This window comes from Atractosteus spatula, chromosome 20 (assembly GCF_055471065.1).
Source record: "Atractosteus spatula isolate fAtrSpa1 chromosome 20, fAtrSpa1.hap1, whole genome shotgun sequence".
NCBI lineage: Eukaryota > Metazoa > Chordata > Actinopteri > Semionotiformes > Lepisosteidae > Atractosteus > Atractosteus spatula.
In genome coordinates this window covers 8,596,565-8,620,791 of record NC_142725.1, presented here as the reverse complement: position 1 = coordinate 8,620,791, position 24,227 = coordinate 8,596,565, and the positions used below count along the sequence as shown (strand labels likewise).

Sequence of the window (24,227 nt, the reverse complement as noted above, 5' to 3'; positions counted from 1 at the left end):
TCTCTTGTCAGGGCCTTGCGTTCCTGCTGGAATCCCACCCAAACGTGCTCCGCTCTCTCTCACACACACACTTTCTGTCTCTGTGCTGCAGAACCCTGACATCGTCCTGGTGCACTACCTGAATGTGCCTGCTATAGAGGACTGTGGGAAGCCGTGTGGGCCCATCCTGTGCTCCATCAACACCGACAAGAAGGAATGGGCCAAGTGGACCAAGGAGGAGCTGATCGGCCAGCTCAAGCCAATGTGTGAGTACCCACCTGTCTGTCCAGCTCGGGGCTGCTCTCGTTCCACTTTCAGCAACAAGTGCCGCAGTGTGAAAATATGACTTGATTACTCAGATGGCCTTTCCGGACAGCGCAGCGGCTCAGTGGTCAGCATCGCTGCCTCACCGCGCTGGGGTTCTGGGTTCACATCCAGACCTGGGGCGCTGTCTGGGTGGAGTTTGCATGTTCTTGCTGGGTTTGCGTGGGTTTCCTCCGGGCGCTCCAGCGTCCTCTCACAGTCCACACACAAGCTGGTAGGTTAATGGGCCCTGGTGTGTGTGGACATTGACGTCGGTGTGTGTGTGCCCTGTGATGGGCTGGCGTTCCCTGCCTGTTGGGATAGGCTCATTGCTTGCTGGGATTGGCTCAGGCTCCCCCACGACCCTCAGTTGAATGAAGTAGCTAGAAAAAAAGGAAGGATGAGCATTGCCTTTCCTTGGAGAAGGATGGCACAACGTCAGCACGATGGCATGGTGATGTAACACAGAAAATGGTAGAACAGCTACTTTCGGCTCATTCCCACCACATGTCCAGAAATGAAATACACTGATTCACCTGGCGAGACTGGAAAAGGAGCTGTCGTTGTTTTTGTACTTTGATTTGTCTTCTATGATCCTGAAGGTGATCTGCACTGCTTTCATGTTTTGTCCATCTGTTTGCTTGTGGGTTCATTTATGTGGTCATACTTTTTTTTTCTTGAGACATCAGAATAATTCAATTTGTGAATTGGAACTTGTATGTTGTTGGCATTTCTTTATCCTACTTTTACTTAACACTTAAATCAACTGGTTTATTCTTAAGCAGATTGCAGTGATCGCCTCTGCTACAGTGGGGGTTAGTTTCATCTGTTGTGGTTTCTATGAAAGGCGGAAAGATTTTGGTTGAACTGGAATGATTGATGGATGGGTGGTGCTGGTGGCAGAACCCGGTGCTTATTTATAAAGCAGATTATGGGAAATCATCTTGTGAAATTCGATCTGAGTGTCCTGCGCTTGCAGGGAGCTGCAGGGAAGTTTGCAGCGCGGTGGGAGTGATGTGGAAGATTAGTTTCAATCCTAGAAAACCGAGAGCATAACTCAGCCAATCAGATGTTCCTTGTATGCAAATCAGATCCCTGGATTAGGGTGATGTTACCGTGGTAATCATACATGGGGGGGGGCGGGATTATCATCTGGATTGAAATTGAACAGAACAAGAGGTGCGAAGTGAGAGAGACTCGTTACGCAGCGTTCCCGTCTCAGTGCAAACTCGCCAGGCGTTAAAAACAAAAAGATGGTCAGGCCACGGAGAGGCTCCGGAGGCGGCAGTGGCCGGTGCAGGGGCAGCAGCTGTAAATTCCAGGTGTTGTGTAATTCGACGAGCGCAGTCCTTGCACTCACATTGACTGACCTAGCTCCTGCTGGGAGATACCGCAGAGCAACACCCCCTCCTACTGGCAGAACTGCACCAGCACAAGCCCAGCTCTGGCCTTCAATCACACCGAGAGGGGGAACAAGGATACTGTACTCTACATCATCCATATATTATTCATATTAAACTTATACATCAGCCACCCAAGCTATACATATTGTCCTGTGCAACCTATATTTAATACAGAACACTTGCACACATCAACCTGCATGTCTGTATTATGTATGAGAAATGCAAAACAGAGCACATGAAGAGCACTATTCCATATTTTTCGGTTGTGGAATGATACGATCAGTCTCTGTGGGAGATGTGCTCAGCTGATATACAAAGGACAGTCTAGACACTGTAACTAAGACTTATCTGCCAGAGGTGCAGAGGAATATGTTTGTTTTGCTACATTGGCACTGTGTTTATTCTCTAGAGCAGACAAAATGCAGACTAATGCCACAAATCTGTAGATGACAGAAGAAGATAGTATGCTAACTCATAATAAACGATTAACTTGCAACATCTGAATTAAAACAGAAGTTCAGACATTTATCAACTGGTTTATTTTTATATTTATATAAGCATTGTCACTGATTTATATGGAGCTATATACTAAGAGGGTCCCTATATATTAAATTGAGCATCCTCTGATTCAGTAGAGATATCCAGCTTTCCCTCTTTATCCCACCATTGCTAAAAATGTCAGCCTTCTGTATGACCATACTGTATGTGTTCAGGCCCTGCACAGTGCAAAAGACCAAATTGTGCTAAAGTGTTTTGTGATTGATCACACATGTTATTTCCTGATTAAAGCTGATTCTTTTAATATGATCTGCGTTTAATATTCCACGGGTGTCTCCAGATCGCACAGTCTTGCGCTCTGTTGAAAAGCTTGGTCGGGGAATCCCATTGCCTCCCAGTCATGCCCCCAAAACACTTATCTTTCCTCATCCTGCGTCCTTCCTCTTCAGTGACAGTAAAAGACTCTTTCAGTACCAGATACCATGACAAAATTACAATCTGTCTTATTAGAAGTATAAAATAACCCCTCGGGTTTAGTGGCAGGGTACTGTTTTTATTCTTGAATTGTAATGATCGATGCATGTCTGTAGCTGGGGAATAACAGTAGTGTCTGATCACCAGGTCTCTGCTTCCAGCATAAACTGGTCCCAGTTTTCTTCCGTGTTTGGCTTAGGATTCTGCAGTCCACCCTGGCACCCTTCCTCACTCAAGCCTGTACTCTCTCCCTGAGGAGGTGTCGCACACACCCCTCCGCCACAGGCCCTGTGAGTGACTGTCGCGTGACAGAGCCCCCCTGTCTCTCTCCCCCTGGCCAGTGAGGAGGGTCAGGAAGCAGGTTACAGTATGGCAGCGGGGGGGGCTGGGTCACAACCCTGTGACAACACTGCCACCAGCAGCTCATACACACTTGAGGTCCCCCTTGTGGGGGTGTTTGGTGGTGCAGCGATGCCCAAGATGTTCCCCGATACCAGCAAATCAATGAGTGGAGAGTGGGCAGACACCATAAAGAGCTTTGTTTTCTTCTTTTTTGTTCTCCACATCACTGTTATTCTGACGACAGACCTGGTTTTGAACCCCACAGACCTTGTTATTGGACTAAGTAAACCCATTGTCTCTGTTTGTGGCAACTTCCAAAGACGGTTATGCAGACATTAAATAATATAATGATGACATAAACTTCATCGTCCCCTAGGAGCAAATTTTTATATACATCTGAATAGATTACAAAACTTTACACATCACATCCTATCGTACAAGCATGAGTCATTACAAAACAATATGACTGTTAATATTGACATGCAGCATGCATACTATTACAGATTGTGTGCAAGATCCTCAAGGTTACAGATCCTGCAGTAGATGGAAATGCAGTGCAGTCAGTATCTGTAGAGAAGCAAGGAGTCCCAGCGTAGTCCAGTGCAGATTTGGAAGAAGTTTGTTTCTTCACGGAGAGGCCCCGCGGTGATCAGAATGAGCAGAGCAATCCTCTCCTTCTCTGATCGGCTTACCGTTGTTCACAGACATCCTTTCGTACTTTAGAACATCGCCTCTATGTACCCAACATGGCATATTTTAGGATCAGTATATTTAGAGTTCACCTCTGATCCTTCCTACAGACTTCCATATATGTGAGACAACAGTCTGCTTGTTCAGCCCGTCTGTCAGATTTTTCTCTGGCAGCACCAGGTGTCTTGTGTCTTTTGCACACATGGCAAACCCTACACAGAGAAACCCTACAGAGAAAGTCTTGCACATAGAGAAAATCTTACATATCCCTGATTAGTTTGAGTGTTCTTTTAGGAGTGGTTTGCTGTGTCTTTATCTTTTTAACCCCCTTATTAGTCATCATCTGGCATGGTTTTGGGACTGCACAGCACCTACAGTTGATTGCCCCAGCTGAACTTTTGACACAGATGCACAGGCGAGTTTGTTGGTATGCACTGTAACTACGTTGATCTAATTTAGAAGGTGTCAAATCAAGGGCACTTCAGTGGATTTGCAGCCTCCTCTTGAGTACAGCGGCACTTGCGTGCAGGTATTGACTGAGGTCCCTGTTCAGAAGCCGTTAAGTGAAGTCCGTTGACAAGTCCGATTACAAGCCGAACCTTCGAGCTCTTCTCTCAATCTGCTTTGAAAGACTGTGACAAGGTTTCCTACTGCAGACATGTTGCTCGGCACTCTGGTAATGGAATGCGGCTCCAGACGTCCTGTGCACCTTATCCGCAGCTGTTGTGGACATGGGGTCGAGGCGCTCTTCCTTACAGTGGGTTGACAGGCGAGGGGGTGGGACAGGGGCGAGGCAGGGGCAGCTGCAGGGGAAGAGGAGGGCCGGGCTGTGCTGAGCTCGTGGAGTCGGAGAGAGGGGTCCTGAGCAGGCGCGTGGTACGATGTGAGGAACCCCCCCCCAGCTCTTCGCGATGATCTGACCTGAGAGGCTCAGCCGCAGCATGAGACGACTCTGTGCGGGAAGGCGAGCTGCAGAGGGGCCGCGCTCTGCTGAGCCCACGCTGCCTTGCTCAGTCGGAGTGCTCTGATGGGAGATGACCCGTCTCTCTGCCCCTCTTCTGTGCCTCCTCCACCTCTGCCTGCCCTCACACCCGTCTCCGTCTGGACGCAGGCCTGGTTTACACTGTCAATCACCACGCAGAGCGAAATTGACTCTGAAGGATGCATCCTCCGCTCTCCTTCAGACAGTGAAATCCCCCCGCTGTCTGAAGGAGAGTGCGGGGAGCTGTATATCCAGTCAGGAGACATCAAGAGCTGGATGACGGACTCGGAGTCCCTCGTTTGCACTGTGTGTCATTGGGCCTCATTTTGTCACAAGAGAGGTTGTCCAAATGTATCTCTTATTGCGTGTCTGCAAGTCAAGGGCACACTGTGCACTCCAAAAACGGCCATCACTCCAGATGCAGACTGAAGAGATGTGCGATAATCTGGACTGTCATTACCTCTCGGGGAAAATCCTGCCACGGGGGTGTTTCGAACGGAGCTTGTCCACGCTAAAGCATCACTTGAGACGGAGCGGAGCCACTACATGGGACCAACACAATCTCCTCCGCCTCCAGCTCATTTTTAAGGGGAAAAAAAAAACAGATTCCTTTTTCCATCTGCTTTCTCCTCCTCCCTCACCTCTCCCTCCCCCGTCACCTTGCCTCCCTGCTGTCTTCTCCTGTCTGTCTCCCTCCCTCGCGCAGATCCCTGCTCGCAGGAGTACTGAAGCGTGGGGCGCTGATATTAAAGCTGCCTTGATTGTGTTTGATATTCTAAATCTGGTTCTCTCCAGAGCTTTGGAAGTATTTTCATAGATAATTTTTTGAAGCAGGAGTTTTATGAGCAGTAGCAGCAGCAGCAGCACAGCAACCCGGGTGAAAGCAGGATGTGAAACCCTTCCCACAGAACTATCACTCTTTAAAGAGCAAGGAGCAGTTCTGGCACTGAGTGTTTAACAGCTTCCAGGGTGTGTTTGAACAGCAAGCAATCTCCGTGAATTACGGGTGCGTGAATATTAATCAGCTCTGGCTGCTGCGTAACACTAGAAGGCAGAGCTGTCCAAACAGACTTCTAATTCTGCTTCATACATGTAAGTTGACGTTAGCAGCCGAAGACAGGCGCGTTAGAAGGGCTCGTCTGCACTGTGCTCTGACTGGCAATGGACGATTCGGCATGATGTTGCAGAGAAACACACTTGTTGGGTTCCTTCTGGTGGGCGTTGTGTCACAGTAAACAGTACTGTAGTATCATTCATTCATAACTGAAGTTTAGCAGTAGGCAAATAGATGCCTACAGCATCAAAAGCATAGATTCATATAGCAACAGTTATTATGTATTTGTTGCTGGTGGCACAGTGGTGCACTGATTAGCATCACTGCCTCGCAGCGCTGGGGACCTGGGTTCAGTTTCGGGGTGCTGTCTGTGTGGAGTTTGTATGTTCTCCCCATGTTTGCATTAGTTTCCTCTGTGTGCTCCAGTTTCTTCCTGCAGTCCAAAGACACACACTGGTAGATGAATTGGCTTCTGGGAAAGTTGGCTGTGTTGTGCATGCCTGTGTCTGTTGACTGGTGTCCCATCCAGGGTGTACCCTGCCTTGGGCCCATAGCTCGCCGGGACAGGCTCCGGGTCCCCCAGATGCAATTGCAATTGTTGTTATTATACAGTATAATTACTGTAATTCTATAATTATAATAGTATTCTAATAATACAGTAAAAGAAAAGAATATAAGAAGTCTTATAGAAGCAGCTTTTGTGTTGTACCCGAGTATATTTATTTTCCCCAGAGGTCAATCTGAAAGTTTCTGCACACTGACAACCTACAATGGGGGAGTGATAGAAGTGGAGTTTCTTTACAAATCAAGAGAATGGCTGTGGAGGGAGGGAGGTTAGCACTCAGGCACTGGTGCTACATCCAGTCTTTTGGTTATTTTATTGCATTGCACAGCACTTTGTTCTTCTTCAGCAGTCTTTGCATCACACCGGCTGGAATACAGGGGAGCGGCGCTTTCAGAGAGCCGGTCTCTGCATTGCAAGACAGCAGGCTGCACTACAACAGCTGGCCAGCAGGGGCACATCTGAGCCATTCAGGAAGATCATCCTGGTGTAACACTAGCCCTCTGGCACTATCTGATTGTAATGCCAGCAAGCAGGCCTGACCGTATTAAGGAGTGAGGAGCAGGACAGGCACAGCAAGGGTGCTGCTGCCAATCAGGAATGACTGGCAGTCTCAGAAATCCGATAAAAATCAACGACTAATTTGTTTTATATTGCTAAATTATTAGGCTGACACTTGACTTTTGACAATAGCTCCCATTTGTACAGCTGGTTATTTAAGTGGAGCAATTTTGTGCTTAGCACAAGGGCGCAATATTAGCTACAAACCTGGCATCTGATCCCACAGCTTCTCAGCGAAGTCTGGAACCCTGACCACTGGCCACACTGCGGTTGAAATTAGGGTTAAGGGTCAGCTCCAGCAGAACCAGCTTAGTCTGTCCAACATTGTAAGATTTCCCTTTTGATTTTGGCTCCAGGAAAAACACCTCTCCTGGAAGATTTTTACAAAATGTGAAGAACTGTGGAGTAATGTTGGGAATCTGCACTCCAGAGTCCATAGTGCAATGAGTGATGATAGTCTATTTCAGTGTTGGCCACTGGGAGGGGGTTATGGGAAGTCAAGAGTTGGGCTTTCAAGGCTGAGGGTTAGCGTGGCTGGTGAAGGCAGGTCCTCTGTTTCTCCCCGGAGGTGAGGGGTCTACAGGGGAGGTGTGTGTGGGGGGGGGGGGGTGGCATGGCTGGCGGGCTGGGCGGCGGCTGACGACTGTGTCTCCTCTCTCCCGGCAGTTCATGGCATCAAGTGGACTTGCAGCAATGGGAACAGCAGCACCGGCTTCTCTGTGGAGCAGCTGGTGCAGCAGATACTGGACAGCCACCAGACCAAGCCGCCTCCCCGGACTCACAACTGCCTCTGCACGGGCACCTTGGGTAAGGGCTGGGGGAGGGGCAGCGAGCCAGGGGCAGAACAGGCGAGAGGGGCAGCGAGCCAGGGGCAGAACAGGCGAGAGGGGCAGCGAGCAGGGGAGGGGGGAGCTCAGACCCTGATGCGGATTCGGCATCCACTTTCAGAACGTCCACCCTCACTTACCCAGCTTGCTTGAGGACACCTGGCCTTGACTTTCAGCAGTAGTCCGTGTTCTCACATGATTCCCGGGCCTGCTCTTTCGTATCATGAAGCTGCTTTCAAAAGTGTGCAAGTGGGGAGTGGTAGCCCTCAGAGTTCAGCTCAGAGTCTGGCCATGCCTGAGGGCCGGTTGGATACACGTGCAGCTTATGAAACGGATTCAGAGGTAGTCCGTTCCTTGATGTTGTTGTAATGAGGACGTGGGGCTGCTTTCTCACTCAACAATTTAGCTCTGCTCACAGTGTATGATATATTCATCCTCAGTGCTGCTTCTCTGTGATCGGAGTGCTTTCCTTGGCCTGCTTTGTTTGTGAGCAAATTGTTTCTAATTTTCCAACCCCCAAACGTCCGCCATCCCCCCAGCGGCACCAGGGATCCCAGCCGTCCAAAGCTCCGTCTGCGCTGTGTCAGGACAGGACCAGGTCCAGTCGTACCAGGACAGGGAATGCTGGTTGTCCCAATGCAGCTTCAGAGTCCACGCTGACCTGCCAGCCAGATCCGCTTTCTGTGAGAGACCCAGATCAGAATTCATGCCATGATTACTTATTACCCCAAGTAGTGTCCCAGTAAACGGCCTCATGGGTGGCAGGGTGGCGCAGTGGTTAGCACTTCTGTCTCGCAGCGCTGGGGCCCTGGGTTAAATTCCTCGCCTGGGGTGCTGTCTGTGTGGAGTCTGCATGTTCTCCTCATGTTCGCGTGGGTTTCCTCCAGGTGCTCTGGTTTCCTCCCACGCACTCCAAAGAAACGGCGGTAGGTTAACTGTCTTCTGGGAAAACTGGTGTGGCCCTGGTGTGAGTGTGTGCGTGTCTGTGCCTGTGCTTGCCCTGTGATGGGCTGGCGTGCCCTGCAGGGCGTACCCTGCCTTGTGCCTGACATCTGACAGGATAGGCTCCGGCTCCTCCGCGACCCTGAACTGGATAAAGAGGTTAGAAAGTGGATTCATGTATGGAAATGGCATTGTGTGCAAAATTCAAGACCCTGTTACAGATGGTGACTGTTGCAAAGGGTGTTTATGGGGGCTGCAATAGAAAGACATCAGTCAAAGAAGCCAGCTCCTCTGTTTTACTCCTGATAGAGAACTGATGATGTCTGGGTGTATAGACCGTCTTACCCACCAGGGGGCGCTGTTGCAGAGTGGGGATGTTAGTGTAGATAGAAAGAAGAGCCTGGATTTTGAGTGTGTGGGTGATGAGAGTATTTTCCGGCAGAGATAAGTTTTACAGTATTTATCCATAATCGTTCTGAGTTTTTTTTGTTTGTTGCAGAACACTAACGTAATACAATTATGTAATCCAATTTATCAGCCCTGTAGAATTATAGAAACCAATTCTGTGGAACTGCATGTAGGGGTTCCCTGCCCGGATCTTACTTACCTGTGGTATAGACTATGGCCACAAGGTGGCAGGATTGCGCCTCCAGTTTGCAAATACTTCTGATAATGAAGCACCAAGCGTCATTACAACACATTAAGGCGAGAGTAGCTCTCATAATCTGGTTGACTTGTAGTAAACTTCTGTGGGTCAACCATGTGTGTCCATAGCTAGCCACACACTGAATTCTACCTGCAGTGGCCGCTGTGATGTGAGCTACAGAGGAGATTGTCACACGATTTCATTACATGGCACTAGCTTAACACCCACTCATCCTAAACTGACATGAAGCGGATTTACACTCGCTAGCGTACAATAAGAAACCAGTACCATAGAGCAACAATTTCAAACCGAAACAAGGCTGATTGTCACTTAATTGCAGCATTTGCATGATGTGTTTTTGATTCAAGGGAATGTGAGCACTCAGAGATGGTCTAGGACTCCCGCAGAGAGCTGTGGCAGTGCAGTGCTATCACTAGAACCTGGAGCACCTGTTTATTAGTGCTCCAGTGCAAATCCCCTCTGGTCCAGTTTGTTTCAAGAGGACACTTTGTTTCTCTGAAAACAAAAAGCAATCAGCCCTCTGCAGTGGAGACTGGTCGGTTGAAACTGTGTTTTAATTATCATTAGGTTATTGTTTTATGCAAACGTCCTGTCGCTTGTGTAATATGCCAGCGAGACCTGTAATGAGATACAAGCAGCCCAAAATAAGACAGAGCCACACAGCTGGTAAATGTCAACAGGTGCCCCTGGGAGTGATACACCTGGTCTCCCTGCTGTGAGAGGAAGCGATAATAAAATTAGTTCATCAGCATCTGCACAGCCAGCGTTGTGTAGTTTCTCCTTTATTTTTTTGTTTTTTTTAAAACAAAAGTTTTATTTATTGGCACTTTTCAGCAAACTCGAAGCACTGGGCAATAGCTCATATCCAATACAGAGCAGAGGCAAAAAACAGCAAAAGAAAAGCCAACCCAACAACCTGACTGCAAGAAACCAAATTACTTATTAAAAATGACAGTGGAAAGGTAGGTCTGCAAGTGAGGTTTAAACATGTGGACAGTCGCAGAGTTTCTAATGGATCTGGGCAATTGTGGTGCTGCAGTGGCCTTTGAGTAAGAGCTGGAGTATAGCCGTATATAGGAGTACAGTATATAGCTCTGAGTAAGAGCTGGAGTATAGTCATATATAGGAGTATATCCAGTAGCTCTAAGTAAGAGCTGGAGTATAGTCGTATATAGGAGTATATAGCTCTGAGTAAGAGCTGGAGTATAGTCGTATATAGGAGTATATACAGTAGCTCTAAGTAAGAGCTGGAGTATAGTCGTATATAGGAGTATATAGCTCTGAGTAAGAGCTGGAGTATAGTCGTATATAGGAGTATATAGCTCTGAGTAAGAGCTGGAGTATATTCATATAGTATATAGGAGTATATAGCTCTGATTAAGAGCTGGAGTATAGTCGTATATAGGAGTATATAGTTCTGAGTAAGAGCTGGAGTATAGTCGTATACAGTATAGGAGTATATACAGTAGCTCTAAGTAAGAGCTGGAGTATAGTCGTGTATAGGAGTATATAGCTCTGAGTAAGAGCTGGAGTATAGTCGTATATAGTATATAGCTCTGAGTAAGAGCTGGAGTATAGTCATACAGTATATAGGAGTATATAGCTCTGATTAAGAGCTGGAGTATAGTCGTATATAGGAGTATATAGTTCTGAGTAAGAGCTGGAGTATAGTCGTATATAGGAGTATATACAGTAGCTCTAAGTAAGAGCTGGAGTATAGTCGTGTATAGGAGTATATAGCTCTGAGTAAGAGCTGGAGTATAGTCGTATATAGTATATAGCTCTGAGTAAGAGCTGGAGTATAGTCATACAGTATATAGGAGTATATAGCTCTGATTAAGAGCTGGAGTATAGTCGTATATAGGAGTATATAGTTCTGAGTAAGAGCTGGAGTATAGTCGTATATAGGAGTATATAGCTCTGATTAAGAGCTGGAGTATAGTCGTATATAGGAGTATATAGCTCTGATTAAGAGCTGGAGTATAGTCGTATATAGGAGTATATAGTTCTGAGTAAGAGCTGGAGTATAGTCGTGTGGTACGTTCATAATATACTGTAATATGAATGTCAGTTCTCAACAGCACAAGCATCCTCAATAATCTGATGAATTGTAAAGTTTCTCCTCTGCCAAGTAGGCCCAAAACGGGTTCAGCACACAGTAGCCGGGCCAAACGGGTTCCTTGTCCAGTCCTCAGGAGTGTGAAACTCTTCCAAGCCGTTTTAGTCAGAGAGGCCGAGAGACAAACATCATGTAAACACTGTATAATTTGTTTTTACTGCTGTGAAAATCACATGCACCTGTTTTCCATCCATTCACAATATGATGGGATTCTTGGATCAACAAACCGTTGGAATCAAACAAACTAGATGGGCCAGTTGGCCTCCTCCTGCATGCAGTGTTTCGATGTTTCTCATGTTCCAGTATTTGCGGATTTGTTGTTCATTTTTTATGCAGAGCTCTGTTGTGAACGTTTGTCCCCTGCGGGAAACGCAGTCGTGCGGCCAAGAAGCTTGATCCTGGACTTCACAGCTTTGGGATTTCTAGTTGGGCGGCGAATGAAGCGAGCCCGTTTAAACCGTGACGCTAACTCTCCCTCGCCCCCCCTCTGTCTCTCTCCCTTAGGTGCCGGGAGCAGCGTGCACCACAAGTGCAACAGCGCCAAGCACCGCATCATCTCTCCCAAGGTGGAGCCGCGGGCGGGCGCCGGCTACAGCAGCGCCCACTCCGAGGTGCAGAACAACGACGTGTCGGAGGGCAAGAACGAGCACAGCCACGGAGGGGGCGGGGGCAAGGGCGGCGGGGGGGGCGGGGCCGGCGGCGGAGGGGGCGGCGCCCGGGAGAAGCGCAACGGCAAAGTGCCCAAGCCCGTGCTGCTGCACCAGAACAGCACCGAGGTCTCGTCCACCAACCAAGTGGAGGTGCCCGACACCACGCAGAACTCCCCCGTGTCCATCAGCAGCGGCCTGAACAGCGACCCGGACATGGCCGACAGCCCAGTGGTGACGGGGATGAGCCACGTGGCCTCAGTGATGAGCAGCCTCTCGCAGAGCGCAGCCGTGTTCATGTCGGAGGTGACCGGAGACCCGATCTACAGCATGTCTCCCACGGGGGGCCCCAACGCCCACCTGATGGGGCCGGACGCCGCCTCCCAGGGCCTGGTCCTCGCTGTTGCCTCCGACAGCCACAAGTTTGCCTTCCCCGGGTCGGGCGCGGGGGGCAGCGGGGGCACGGGGGCCTCCGAGGGGCTGGCGATGCTGTCGGCCCCCGGGGTGTCCGAGGAGCTGGTCCTTTCCAGCAGCCTGGATTCCAGCGGCATCAAGCTGCCCGAGACCACCGTGAACTTTGATCCAGACTGCTTCCTCAACAACCCCAAGCAGGGCCAGACCTACGGGGGCAGCGGGCTGAAGGGCGAGGCGGGCTCCTCTGGCACCTCGTCCTCCTCCTCGGTGGGTCCCAGCAGCAGCAGCAGCAACGGCGGACTGCGGCGCTCCCCTCCCGTCTCCGACTCCGGGTACGGCTTCGGCACCTCGCTGGTCAAGACGGAGATCAAGACGGAGGACACCTCCTTCGAGCAGCAGCTGGCCAAGGAAGCGAGCTACCAGGTGGGGTCGGTCGTGAGCGGCGGAGGGGGCGGCCCGGGCTCCGCGGGCCCTGGATCGGCACAGGGCTCCCTCACCCTCACGCCTGCCAGCTCACTGCTGCCCTCCGGGGGCGGGCTCAGCCCCAGCACCACCCTGGAGCAGATGGACTTCAGCGCCATTGACGCCAAGCAGGACTACTCCTCGTCCTCGGTGTCCGGGGGGTACGGGCAGGCCATGTCCAGCCCCCACCTGGCCCATCAGAGCCGCTCGCCCAGCTTCTTCCTGCAGGAGCCCCCTCCGCCCCCCCCGCAGTCCGGCAGTCAGCCGGGCGCCGCACAGAAGACCCACCTGCTGGACCAGAACTCCCACGACTCCGGCGCCGCCTTCCTGGGCCTGCAGGTGGTCAAGACGGAGTCGCCGGGCAGCGGCAGCAACAACGGGCACCTCCACCACCACCACAGCCACCAGAGCCAGCACACGGCCTCCAGCTGCAACGGGGGCTCCCCGGCCGAGGGCCCCGGCGCCGGCCAGCCGGCCTCCCTGCAGCTGCTGCAGTACCAGGGCGGGTTCCCCCCCCTGGGGCCGGAGCACGAGGAGGTGGTGGCCCTGGAGCCGCAGGGCGGCGCTGGAGGCGGGGTGGGCGCCGGGCAGACGGGCGGCCCGGAGAGCGGGGCGGAGGGGCTGCTCAAGGCCGGGGATCACCTTCAAGCCTGCGGAGCCGGTGGGCCGGAGGGGGCCGGCGCGGAGCACTACCTGCAGCAGGCGCCCGAGAGCGGGGGCGCGGGCGCAGGAGGAGCCGCGGGAGGAGGGGCCGGCGGCGGCGCGGGCGGGGGGGGGCTGCTGCGCAGCGGCAACCCCAGCGGCGGCGCCGGCGGGGGCCCCCCGCCGCAGCTGCAGCCCCTCCTGCAGGGGCTGTACCAGGCCGTGGGCGCGCACCCGCCCCTGGGGGGCGCCGGCGGGGGCGGCGCCGGCGGCGGGGGCATGGAGATCAGCCTCGACCACTTCGACATCTCCTTCGGGAACCAGTTCTCCGACCTCATCAACGACTTCATTTCCGTGGAAGGCGGCGGGGCGGCCGTGGGGCCCGGGGCCGCGGCGCTGTACGCTCACCAGCTGGTGGCGCCGCCGGGCTCCGAGGGCCCGCCGCCCCCCGCGGGGCCGCCCCCGCCGGGCACGGAGGAGGCGGCGGCCAGGGGGGCGGGCTACGGCCCCGCGGAGCTCTGCCTGCCCCCGTGCTGCAGCCCCCAGGCTCTGGGCGGGGCAGGGGGAGCGGGCGCGGCGGCGGGCGCGGCGGGCGAGGCCGGCTCGCTGGCCTACATGCACGTGGCGGAGGTGGTGTCGGCGGCCGTGGCGCAGGGGGCTCTGGGAATGCTGCAGGCCACTGGCAGGCTCTTCATGGTCACCGACTACTCCCCCGAGTGGTCCTACCCCGAGGTGAGACACGCACACGCGATCACACGCGATCACACGCGATCACACGCGATCACACGCCGGGGTGCTGAACGGGCCGTGGGTCCAGTCCGCTGGAGCTCGGTTCTCCTGTAATGTGACATTTTTTCAAGCAGGCAGCAAAGGAACAGGTACAGGTTTATTCCACGCTGAAGAGAGAAGGAAAGAAACGCAACGTTTCGGCTGTGGAGCCTTCTTCGGGGTGTCAGAATTGTTTTTCAAGACAATTTCATGATTTGATCAACATTTGTGTTCCAGTCCATGCCAGGCGTAACAAAGAACCGGCGAGGTTATAAATAAACTGCAGCTTCTTTTGGAATCCTTGAGTATCATTTCACAGTGACAGAATAACAAGATCAGACACAACATCCCTGCTAATTTAAATTGACATTTTAGCAAAGTAAGTTTCTGTAATTGTCATTATGTTTGGGTCCCTCTCTGGCTTGAGCTAGATTTGCGTATTTCTTTTTCTGGCGCAGTCATGTTCTCCTGTGCGCGTCTGCAGTGTCCACTGATCGCCAGAGCCGTTTATTCCACAAGAGGGCGGTGGGATATTGAATTCGTAGCGTTGCTCACAAGGCAAAAACAAGCAAGGATGTCATTAAAATTGCAAAACACCAGATGGCAGCAGAGATGTACTTTATACTCTGTTTCATCCTCCTTTTTGCAATGGAAGCAGACATAGGCACATGAATAAGGGTGGTATTTTTACCATGGGTGCATGTGAAAACTTGACTCCTGCGTTTGAGGTTGCTCAATTTAATACTGCAGGGCTCTTTACTAAGAAGATGGACAGATCAACCTTCTCTGTAACCTGTAACCTTTTCTCAAATTCAAAAGGCTTTATTGGCATGACTTGAACTACAGTGTGGCCAAGGCAGATACAATGAACACAGCATTTAGAAACATTTCCTTGGATATTTACATATGACACATAAACATACAATCCCTCTTGCTCTTTAGTTCTCATGGTCCGCTGGCCTGCTCAGAGCAGCTGCTGTAATGCTCACCTCCTTGAGGAGCTGTGTCAGGGAACTGTGTTTGTGTTGCAGGGTGGAGTGAAGGTGCTGATCACCGGTCCCTGGCAGGAGGCCAGCAGTAGCTACAGCTGCCTGTTTGACCAGATCTCGGTGCCTGCCTCTCTAATCCAGCCAGGTGTACTGCGCTGCTACTGCCCTGGTAAGGGCTGCCCACATTCTGCAGGACAGGCCTTTGTCTGCCCTCACCGAACCTGCCGAACGTCCTCACACTGCCTCCAACACACGCGCAAACTCCCCCGCCATGCACTCCACGCCTTAAGATTTGCACAGCACTGCCTTTCATCACGCCCACTTCTCTCTGTACACGACTCCTGATCATTTCCCTGAGGCTCTAGCCACTCCCTTCCCTCTGTCCTTCTTCGTCACCCTCACCCCTCTTTCTCTCTCTCTCTCTCTCTCTCTCCAGCTCATGACACTGGCCTGGTGACTCTGCAGGTGGCTGTCAATAACCAGATCATCTCCAACTCTGTGGTGTTTGAGTACAAGGCCCGCGCGCTGCCCTCCCTGCCCTCCTCTCAGCACGACTGGCTCTCTCTGGACGGTAGGAGCACTTCCTGAGGTTCTCTCGTGGTGTCTGAGTCTGTCGGGGAGATACTCCGCGGTGCCTCACCTGTTACTCCACGAGAGTGCGGGTGTTGGGGCTGCGGCAGGTTACACTGGGCAGCCAAGCCAGCCCTGGAGGGTCTGCAATGTCAAAAAGCTCTTCCTTCTCTACTAAAAACCTCACACAAAACCTTGTGCGAGTCTCCAGCGTGCAACTTTTTGTTTTTTTTATTTTGAGATGGCTTCTCTTATGATTCTTTTTTTTTTTCTGTGATCTAATGATTTTTAATGCTCTTTAAGGGATGGAGGAGGGCTGTTAGAGGACACGGCCAGGCACAGGGCCCAAGGGTCCTATTAAGGCTCCTTGTAAAGCTTTGCTAAAGCATGCACTTCACTGTTGACCCAGAACTGCTGCCCCCTGCCACCCTGTTCTGAGTCTCTGCCGAGGGAGAAGGCACAGCCTTGCCAGCGCAGGGCAGGAGGCTCATTACAGCGGTATGTAACAGTAAGCTGCTCCATGAATTGGAGCCCCTTTGTCACCTCTTGGAATCTGTCCAGATGGAGTTTATTATCCACTCCAGGGTCCTCTCGGCCGTGCTGCTAGCCTCCAGCCCTGTGTTATTACTATCGCTTTGCTTAGCAGTCAGACTTCTCCAAGGCAACATATCGAGTAATTACATAGATTAAATTGTATCTGGAAGTTGGACTAGTGTGTTTCATGCAGGGCGTGATGCAGATACTCATGCAGAACGATGTCTTTCGGGTCCTGAAACTGGTGCCTGGGCTTTTTTCCTTCGCCTGTGGTGGTTGCAGTCGTTTGACTGGCAGGGTTATGTACGTGTTGAGACAATTAAAGAACTAAGACTCTCAAACCCCTGTGGGGGCGTTACTAGCTTCCTTGAGTTCTCTAGACGGCAGATCGCAGGGACTTGTAGTCAGCCTGTAGCCGCAGTCCCCCTGCTTCCCGTTTCTCTCCGTGTTGGAGGGTGATCCTGCAGCGTGTGTCACTTCGTGAGAGCCTGCCGGAGAGCCACACGCAGAGCAGGGCTTCGGGCTCAGAGCCGAGAGGCAGCGGCAGAGAGAAGATCTTTTAATCTGAGCCTTAAATCCGTTCTATTTTCAGCCAGTTTATAATCCACTTTCTACATACTGTCCACACAGATCTGCTTTTTTGCAATTGCCGGTATTCGTGGCAGAATCAAGGGGATGTGTTTTTTACGTTCTCAGACACCAGGATTACTTGTTTAACGGACACGCTGTTGACAAGAGAACCAAATCCAACTCGTTTTCTCCCAGTGCCAGTGCCAGTCTGTCTCAGTCGAGTCTTAAAAAGCAGGCAAGGTGCTCCACAGGGGCTTCCCAACAACATCCCACCACATCAGTTTGCCAGTTTGTGAGTGGGGCACACTTCTTCCTTCACTACCAGCTTTGGCAGGAACTTTATTTTGGAAAAGGGGAAGCAGATTGGTGTGTTTTCTCTTCAATGGTAAGAGTTTTTTTTATTTATGGGGCTGCGATACGACACAGTGTCAGGAAGCGTTCTTTCAGGACCCTATGCAGACAGCACAATCCGGGGAGGAGTGAGGAAAACACGAGGAAAAAAGCATGCAAAGGGGCTGGAAGGAAAACAGGGGGCGTGTCCAAGGTGCGCTGGTGTTCGGGGGGGGGTGTCCGAGGCAAATAATCCAGAGGAGTCCGAGGCAAATCGGAGAACGATGCAATGTCCAAGACTGGGTGATCCATCCTGACAAAGACGAACAGAGTTAAAAGCCGGAGCGCGAACCGGCAGAGGGTCAGGGGAATGAAAGGGGGTCACGGGACCAGACGCTCCCAGTCCCGGACTCAGAAGGTCAGGACGCCATTGAAGCCGATGCCACCGAGTCGCTACTGGACTCGCGGGCTTCAGGGCGTCCATCTTCCGAAGCTGAGCCCAGATTGGCAGGAACGTCTGGCTTTTATAGGACGGGGGGCAGGAACCGGTGGCAGGTGCAGGGGATCAGTACAAAACAAGGAAGGGCTGGAGCGTCCTTAAGAGGAGGGGTTTACGAGCGTGACACACAGGACGCATGCAGACGTCAACAGTCGAGAGTCGAGTTCCGTTAATGGACAGTATATGATGACATATGAATTTAAATGCGTATATGTTGGGTTAAATATACAGATTGGAAATTTCTAGTATGCAATCTCAAAGATTTGCAATTTATGGAGTTTATCCTCATGAAGGAATACATTTTATTTATTTTTTTTTTAACTTTAGGATCACAGTCTAGTATGTCAACAGTCACAGTCAGCTAGTGACATGACCCAGGTTCAAGCCCTCTACACCTGGATCATAGACTTCAACATGTACTTAACTGTGCGTTTACTGCTTGAGTCATGTGGTTGTAACATGTCTTTACTGTTCTTTTCTGCAGTGGACCATGAGTACATTATTAACATGTATTATGGTTTGTGATCCTATTTCAGTGGGTCCTGTGCAGTTAAGAACAGTGAAGCCATTTTAAAATCATAGAAAACCACAACAAAAGGTAGATAAAATCACAATATAGTGAAAAAATGCCAGATACAGTATACTCAGCATCGTAAGCATCAAGGCTTGATGTTTATTCTTGATGGTGCTGCACCATCACTGTAGGCTGTTACTTGAAATGTTTGCCAGTACTTGAACTACAGAACCAGGCAAAGATCAGGAAGACAGTTAACTGTAGATGGTTTTAGTATCATTATGTATAAGGAATCACCATAAATGCACATCTCTTGTGTGATTTTGAGAGTTTTGCTCACCTGAACCTTCACAGGCCACCCAGATGGTGTGCAGCACCTTTTCCAGCAGATTGTGCTGGTGCTCATTTTCTCAGCCTTGGAATGAGCAGGTCAGTTCGCTTGCTTGCGCTGTATGTTGAGGAGATCTGTCGGTCTCTGCTACCTGGTGGACGTGGATTCTGAGACGGTTAAAATGTTTTTTTTTCAGCCGTGATAAATGATTCAGTCGTTTTTCACTTTTTAAAAATAGGAACATCGCATAATGAGATCATCATTTTATCAGCTGTGTTTGTACTGTGGTCTGCCATTGGTGCTCTGAGCCAGAGTCAGATCAGCCAGACAGAAGCCACTTTGTACAGTAGCTCCAGGTGCTTGTGCTCTTCTTTTGTCTTTGTTCACTCAGGTCAGACCGCAGTGACAGCGCCATCTTCGCCAGGGATCATCCACGCACTGTAGGTTTGATCCTGTTGTAAAAAAACAAACAAAAGCAAAAATCCAAATTCACCGTTAAGTCTAAAACAGGATTTGTGGAGGAAATGTGCTGTGGCTGAGCATATGGAGAATATAAACCTGTGTCCACAGCGGTTATTTCCCTGTGCTAAGTGCAGAAATCCCCTCTCAGCTTTTCCTGGTAGGGGCTTTGCTAAGAAGCATTTGGTAAAATATTTAAATTTTAACTTTGAGAAAGAATGCAAATAACTGTCTGCAGTATTCAGCTGTAGGCAAGCAGGAAATTGTGACAGGGAAAGAGAATGATGGAAGAGTGCAAAAGGTTTGTGGGCTAAAGCTAATCTAGCAGCACCTCAGAGCGCTGTTGCTTGACCGAAACAAGAAGTTCATACTCAAGGGTAGTGGTTCATCAGGCCTAGCTGCCCAGTTCCTGTGGCGTCAGGTGGAACTCAGTGCAGATTATGTCACTCTGTATGAAATTCTGCTCTGTTGCAGGGATGCCCCTGATACAAAAGATTTGCGATTTGAGTTTGCTCATTACAGGGACATAGCTAGATATATCCACCTGTAATAATGGACAAAAACATTTTTTTTAAATAATCCCCAGCCTTGGTCTTTGGTAATACAGCAGGTGTGCTCTTTCAGTCCCAGGAGCTCTCTGGTGCCGGGGGGGGCAGTCGGGCAGTGGGAGTGGACAGCTGGCGTGATCCAGCCCGTGCTGTACGTTGTGCTGAGGGGAAAACTGAAGCGGGCACCACCCTTGGCAGCCGCCAGGGGACTCTTTTCTGATCTTGGCATTTTAAAACGGATCCAAATGACTCAAAAGGGAAGGGATCGTCTTCTAGGACCTGAGTGAGATTCCAGGTGATGTTCTACAGGTGTTCTCCAGTGCATGTACTCTGCTAGCTTTCCTGGCAGACAGGACAACTACACACCCGGTTTCTCCCTCGCCTGTAGAAGGAACGTGTCTGCCAGTCTGGCACAGCCGGCCCTCATGAGGGCGGTGCGTGTCTATCACAGCTGTTGGAGTACCTTTTGGAATTGCTTCCCTGATGTCTCACTGAAACACTTAAGAAACTGTCTTATCTTACCACGGCAGATTCCCCCCCATAAGAAAATGTTTATAAAAAGAATCATTTCTGCCTTCCGCACCCCAAATCTGATTATTCTGGAGATCTCAATATCTGCACATCCATGCAGGAGAGAGAATATGCTGCATTGTTTTGTTTATCGTAATGCAACGCACACAGGCAGACTGCCCACGAAGGGGGAGCTCTCTCAGCAGGCGGTTGAGCCCAGGAGCAGCATGTGACCGCGGGGCTGCAGCTCCTGCGCCGGCGGCACGGGGCCCAGGGGCAGCAGTGGCGCTGCTCGGGCAGAGGTGAAAGGGCAAGGGGCAGAGGTGAAAGGGCACGGGGCTGGAGGAGCCTGGAGGAGAGAGCCCTTGTGGCAGTAGGGAGGAGGGGGGGGTGTTGTGTGTGTGTGTTGGTGGTGGTGGGGGGGGGGGGCGGGGTTGTTACTGCAGTGTGCATTGACAGGATAAACTAGGGCATTGCTAGGAGCAGGAGAAGAGGGACAGCTGCAATGCAGAGGGCCCCTGAGGGAAGAAGAGCGAATAATTGTCAGCTGGTAGCTGCTAGAGCAGTGCAACACAGGGGCTGTAGCATTCCCGGCTCACACCCATTCCCGAACTGTACGAGCGTGTGGGGGGGTGCCTGGTGTTCCTTTGCAGTGAGGTTCTCGGGAAAGGCTGCAGGAGACATGGAGTCAGAGCTGGCAAGTTCTGCTCCGATGCCAGTCCTGCGCTGAGTTCCTGCACAGCTTCTGCTACATCAGGGTGAAATGTTGAAATGGGGCCATCAATTTAAGAAGAATAGTGGCAAAGATAGGTGTTTGGTCCCAGGAGGGAGTAAAGGAAACAACGAGAATAGAAATGATTTAATACAGGTCTTATTGAGCCTTGCTCACTTTCCTTTGTTGTGAAGATGTTCTTAAGATTTGTGCCTGGAAAACTATTGTAGTAATCCCCAGAATCTTCATCTGTATTGCTTTATTCAGCTTTTGTTGAAATGACACATTATGAGCCTAAACAGCTTGTGCTTACCAGATGCCTGCTAGGTGTCCAGGTAGGAACAAGCTTGCTTTGTCCAGCATCCTACTCTCATTAACTAAAGAAAGTGAGGAGATAAAAGCTGTGAACGTTTTTATAGCATGAAAAAAAGCACTTTAAAATAAAAAAGTGAGCTTTCGGCTGACAATAAAATAATTTTGCAAGCAGTTATGCACTACATATGCAGTATATACATGTTATAATATGAAAAGTGCGGCAGCCTAGCCACCCTAGTATTGTGAGTCTTAAGGTGTTCCCTCTGTGCTGTCTTGTCGTAGAGACTCTGTGTCATACCAGCAGCTGTAGTTCCCACCTCAAGGCTTCTTCTGGTCAGTGCTGGTCACTGCCAGGCTGGCGGACATCTGTGAAGTGAATATTATAATCTGCTGGAGGTCATGCTCATGGATTTGCATGTTGCACGGTTCCCTCTGCCCCACAATACCAAAACCTAAATGCTCCAGTGTGAGGAAGGGTTACACTGGGCTGAAAGAGGTTACATCAAATGTAAAAAACTCAAATTCAGGCTCTCTCTGTCTAGCCTTCTGGTAACTTTATTTTTCTTGCTGTAATTTAACTGGGCAATTGACTCTTCACTTTCCCTCCGTAATAGGCTATGTTAATGTGTCTGAGGTCAAGGTTATTTACAGAGTCTTCAAACACAATCTCTGTGAAAATGCAGAATTTAGCAGAATGTATCATTCTAATGCATTCATAACCTCAATGATGAGAGTCAGATTGTTCAACCTTTTGAAACCCATCTGATGAAATTCATCAGATGATGAATAAATGCAAAATCTGTCTTTGTAGAAAAAGTGTCTTTGTGGAAAAGTCATTATCTTTTGCATCTTAATTATTGCAAATAAATGTTCACTCCTCATCATTCTAGATTATCCATGTCAATAACGATGTCCGCTGCTGCTGAAATGTTGCTTTCTTAGGTTTTTCCGGGTGCTGATACCCTTCCTTACCACCATTAAGCTCATAGGAATATTGTTTGCTGTTACTATCAGCGGTAATATTAAGTATAGGTACTGGGGTCTGCAGGTTTTTGACGGGCTGGTTTTCTGAATTATTAATTTATCCATTTCTAAAATATGTTGCTCCTGTTTGGTCCGCCCAATGGCAGTGACCATCCCACGCAGACACATTTTCAGATTAAACATCAGTTGCTTGTGTTTCACTGATCAATAAATGCTAAATCAACTGAATCATAATTAACTAACAGTCACTGACTACGGAGTGTGTGACTACATATAATAGTTATTTAGCATTGTGTATGTGCACTTCTATGGTAATCTCACATACACATACAAAGTACAGTAAAAATGCATTCACATCTGTTTTTGCCATTAATATAACCAAAAATATTTGAGGATCTTGGAAATACACAGAGCTGGTGCCCATGAGTCAGTGTTCAAACCTCTCTGCCTCGGTCTTTTTTCATCTCCCTGAAGTGCAGTTTTATACACCAAGACATCATTGAAGCTGACACTGGCGGACGACTTTTAAGAGTCCTCATGAGTGCCCTAGATAGGACTTAAGAGAATACTCTCATTCAGAGATTGGCCGGGATATCTCCTGTCCCATGGCCAATGTTACACATACTGTAGGTCTTCAGGGAAAGGCTTGGGAGTTTGCGTCTGCCCGTCACAAGCTTTCTCTCTCCGTGCAGGAAAGTCAGCGAGCAGCAGTGGGGCTGCACTGTTGGAGTCTGACTTTGCTGTGGGTTATATTTGTCTCGGGAATTTGATCCTGATATGTTATGATGGGCTAAACAGTCCCCTGCGTCCTCTCTACTTCAACTGTGGCATTTATCAAAATGCCTTGCTTAGCTCCAAGGCCAAATTGTGCTCAAGAAGAGAAACGTGACATCGCATTTCACTTATCTGGGCAGGCCAGGATCTCCACGAGTGAAGGAATGAATCACACAACATTGAAAAAAAGAAGCTTTCTGAGATGCTGTGGAGCAGATGTTAGTGACTCTTCTACAGTTTGATCCGTCTCTCCCTATCTCTTGATATTCATCTGTTCCGGGAAAGTGTCATGCTCTTGCCTTTGCCCTGTAGCTTGGACAAGTTAACGGCAGCTAAGGAGCATCATCATTTCTGTTTCTCTCTCTGACAAGAAATGGAAGTGATTGCATTTCCTGTCACTGTGACGTGTTGTCTCCAAGTCAGGAGGGGCCGGCCTTATCAGTCCACATTTTCTTCACACACATGCCCCTCAGCCAGGGCTCTGTCAGTCAGATATTGGAAAGCTGTTGACCTTTTTCTCACCAGATCTCACTGCATTGCATTGCTGTTTTAACATACAGTGTATTGAAACAAGCACTGCAAGAGAAAACTGAAAAATAATGTTCAGTAATGGCATAAAAACACTTAAAAAGACAGTGATGGCAGTATCTTTGACCCTGAGGACGACTTCATAAACGTGATTGTTTTTAGACAAGAGAAAACTATATTTCTGTAAAATTATGCAGTGGAGGTTTACATGCTGTACATGTACATTGTAAGAAGGGGGTTTTGCACTCACATAATATTTTAATAAAACAAATGTTTTATTATTCCAAATCGTAGAGAGCTTGCTGTGAATGAAGTTTTTTTTTCCAAAATGTTAAACTGCTGTATTTAAATCCTGCCTTCATGCAGGTTTTTCTGACTCAGTGAAATCATGACTGTGTTCTCAAATTCATGAATGAAGTCAGATATAGCTCCTCATCAAAATAAAATCCTCCTTCCCTGCCATTAATAAAAATGCGGCAGGCGTATTCCTTCAGGTGATAGTACATATTATGAATAGACTGTTGGAAGCTGAATTGTTTAAAACGTTGAACTTCCTCAGAATTTAAGCGTTTTATCTATCCGTTTTTTTTCTGTTTATGCCAGCTTACACCAACCTTACGAAGGCAAACGATGATGAAGACGAAATACTGACTTTATATATATATAAATCGCTTTAAATGGTACATCGTCTTGCGGCTTTGCGTTTGTAACGGTCTCCTGATCG

General features: G+C 49.6%; 1 protein-coding gene across 2 annotated transcripts in view; it reads left to right on the top strand.

Annotated features, from left to right (window-relative positions):
* LOC148817486 (calmodulin-binding transcription activator 1-like) overlaps positions 1–24,227 on the top strand; it is a 421,546-nt gene that overhangs the window by 346,035 nt on the left and 51,284 nt on the right. For both annotated transcript variants that reach the window (XM_088937940.1, XM_088937938.1), the window contains exons 7-11: positions 92–245; positions 7,515–7,655; positions 11,908–14,300; positions 15,368–15,494; positions 15,762–15,896. In XM_088937940.1, the coding sequence (XP_088794066.1) occupies positions 92–245; positions 7,515–7,655; positions 11,908–14,300; positions 15,368–15,494; positions 15,762–15,896 (2,950 nt within the window). The remainder of the gene's footprint in view (positions 1–91; positions 246–7,514; positions 7,656–11,907; positions 14,301–15,367; positions 15,495–15,761; positions 15,897–24,227) is intronic.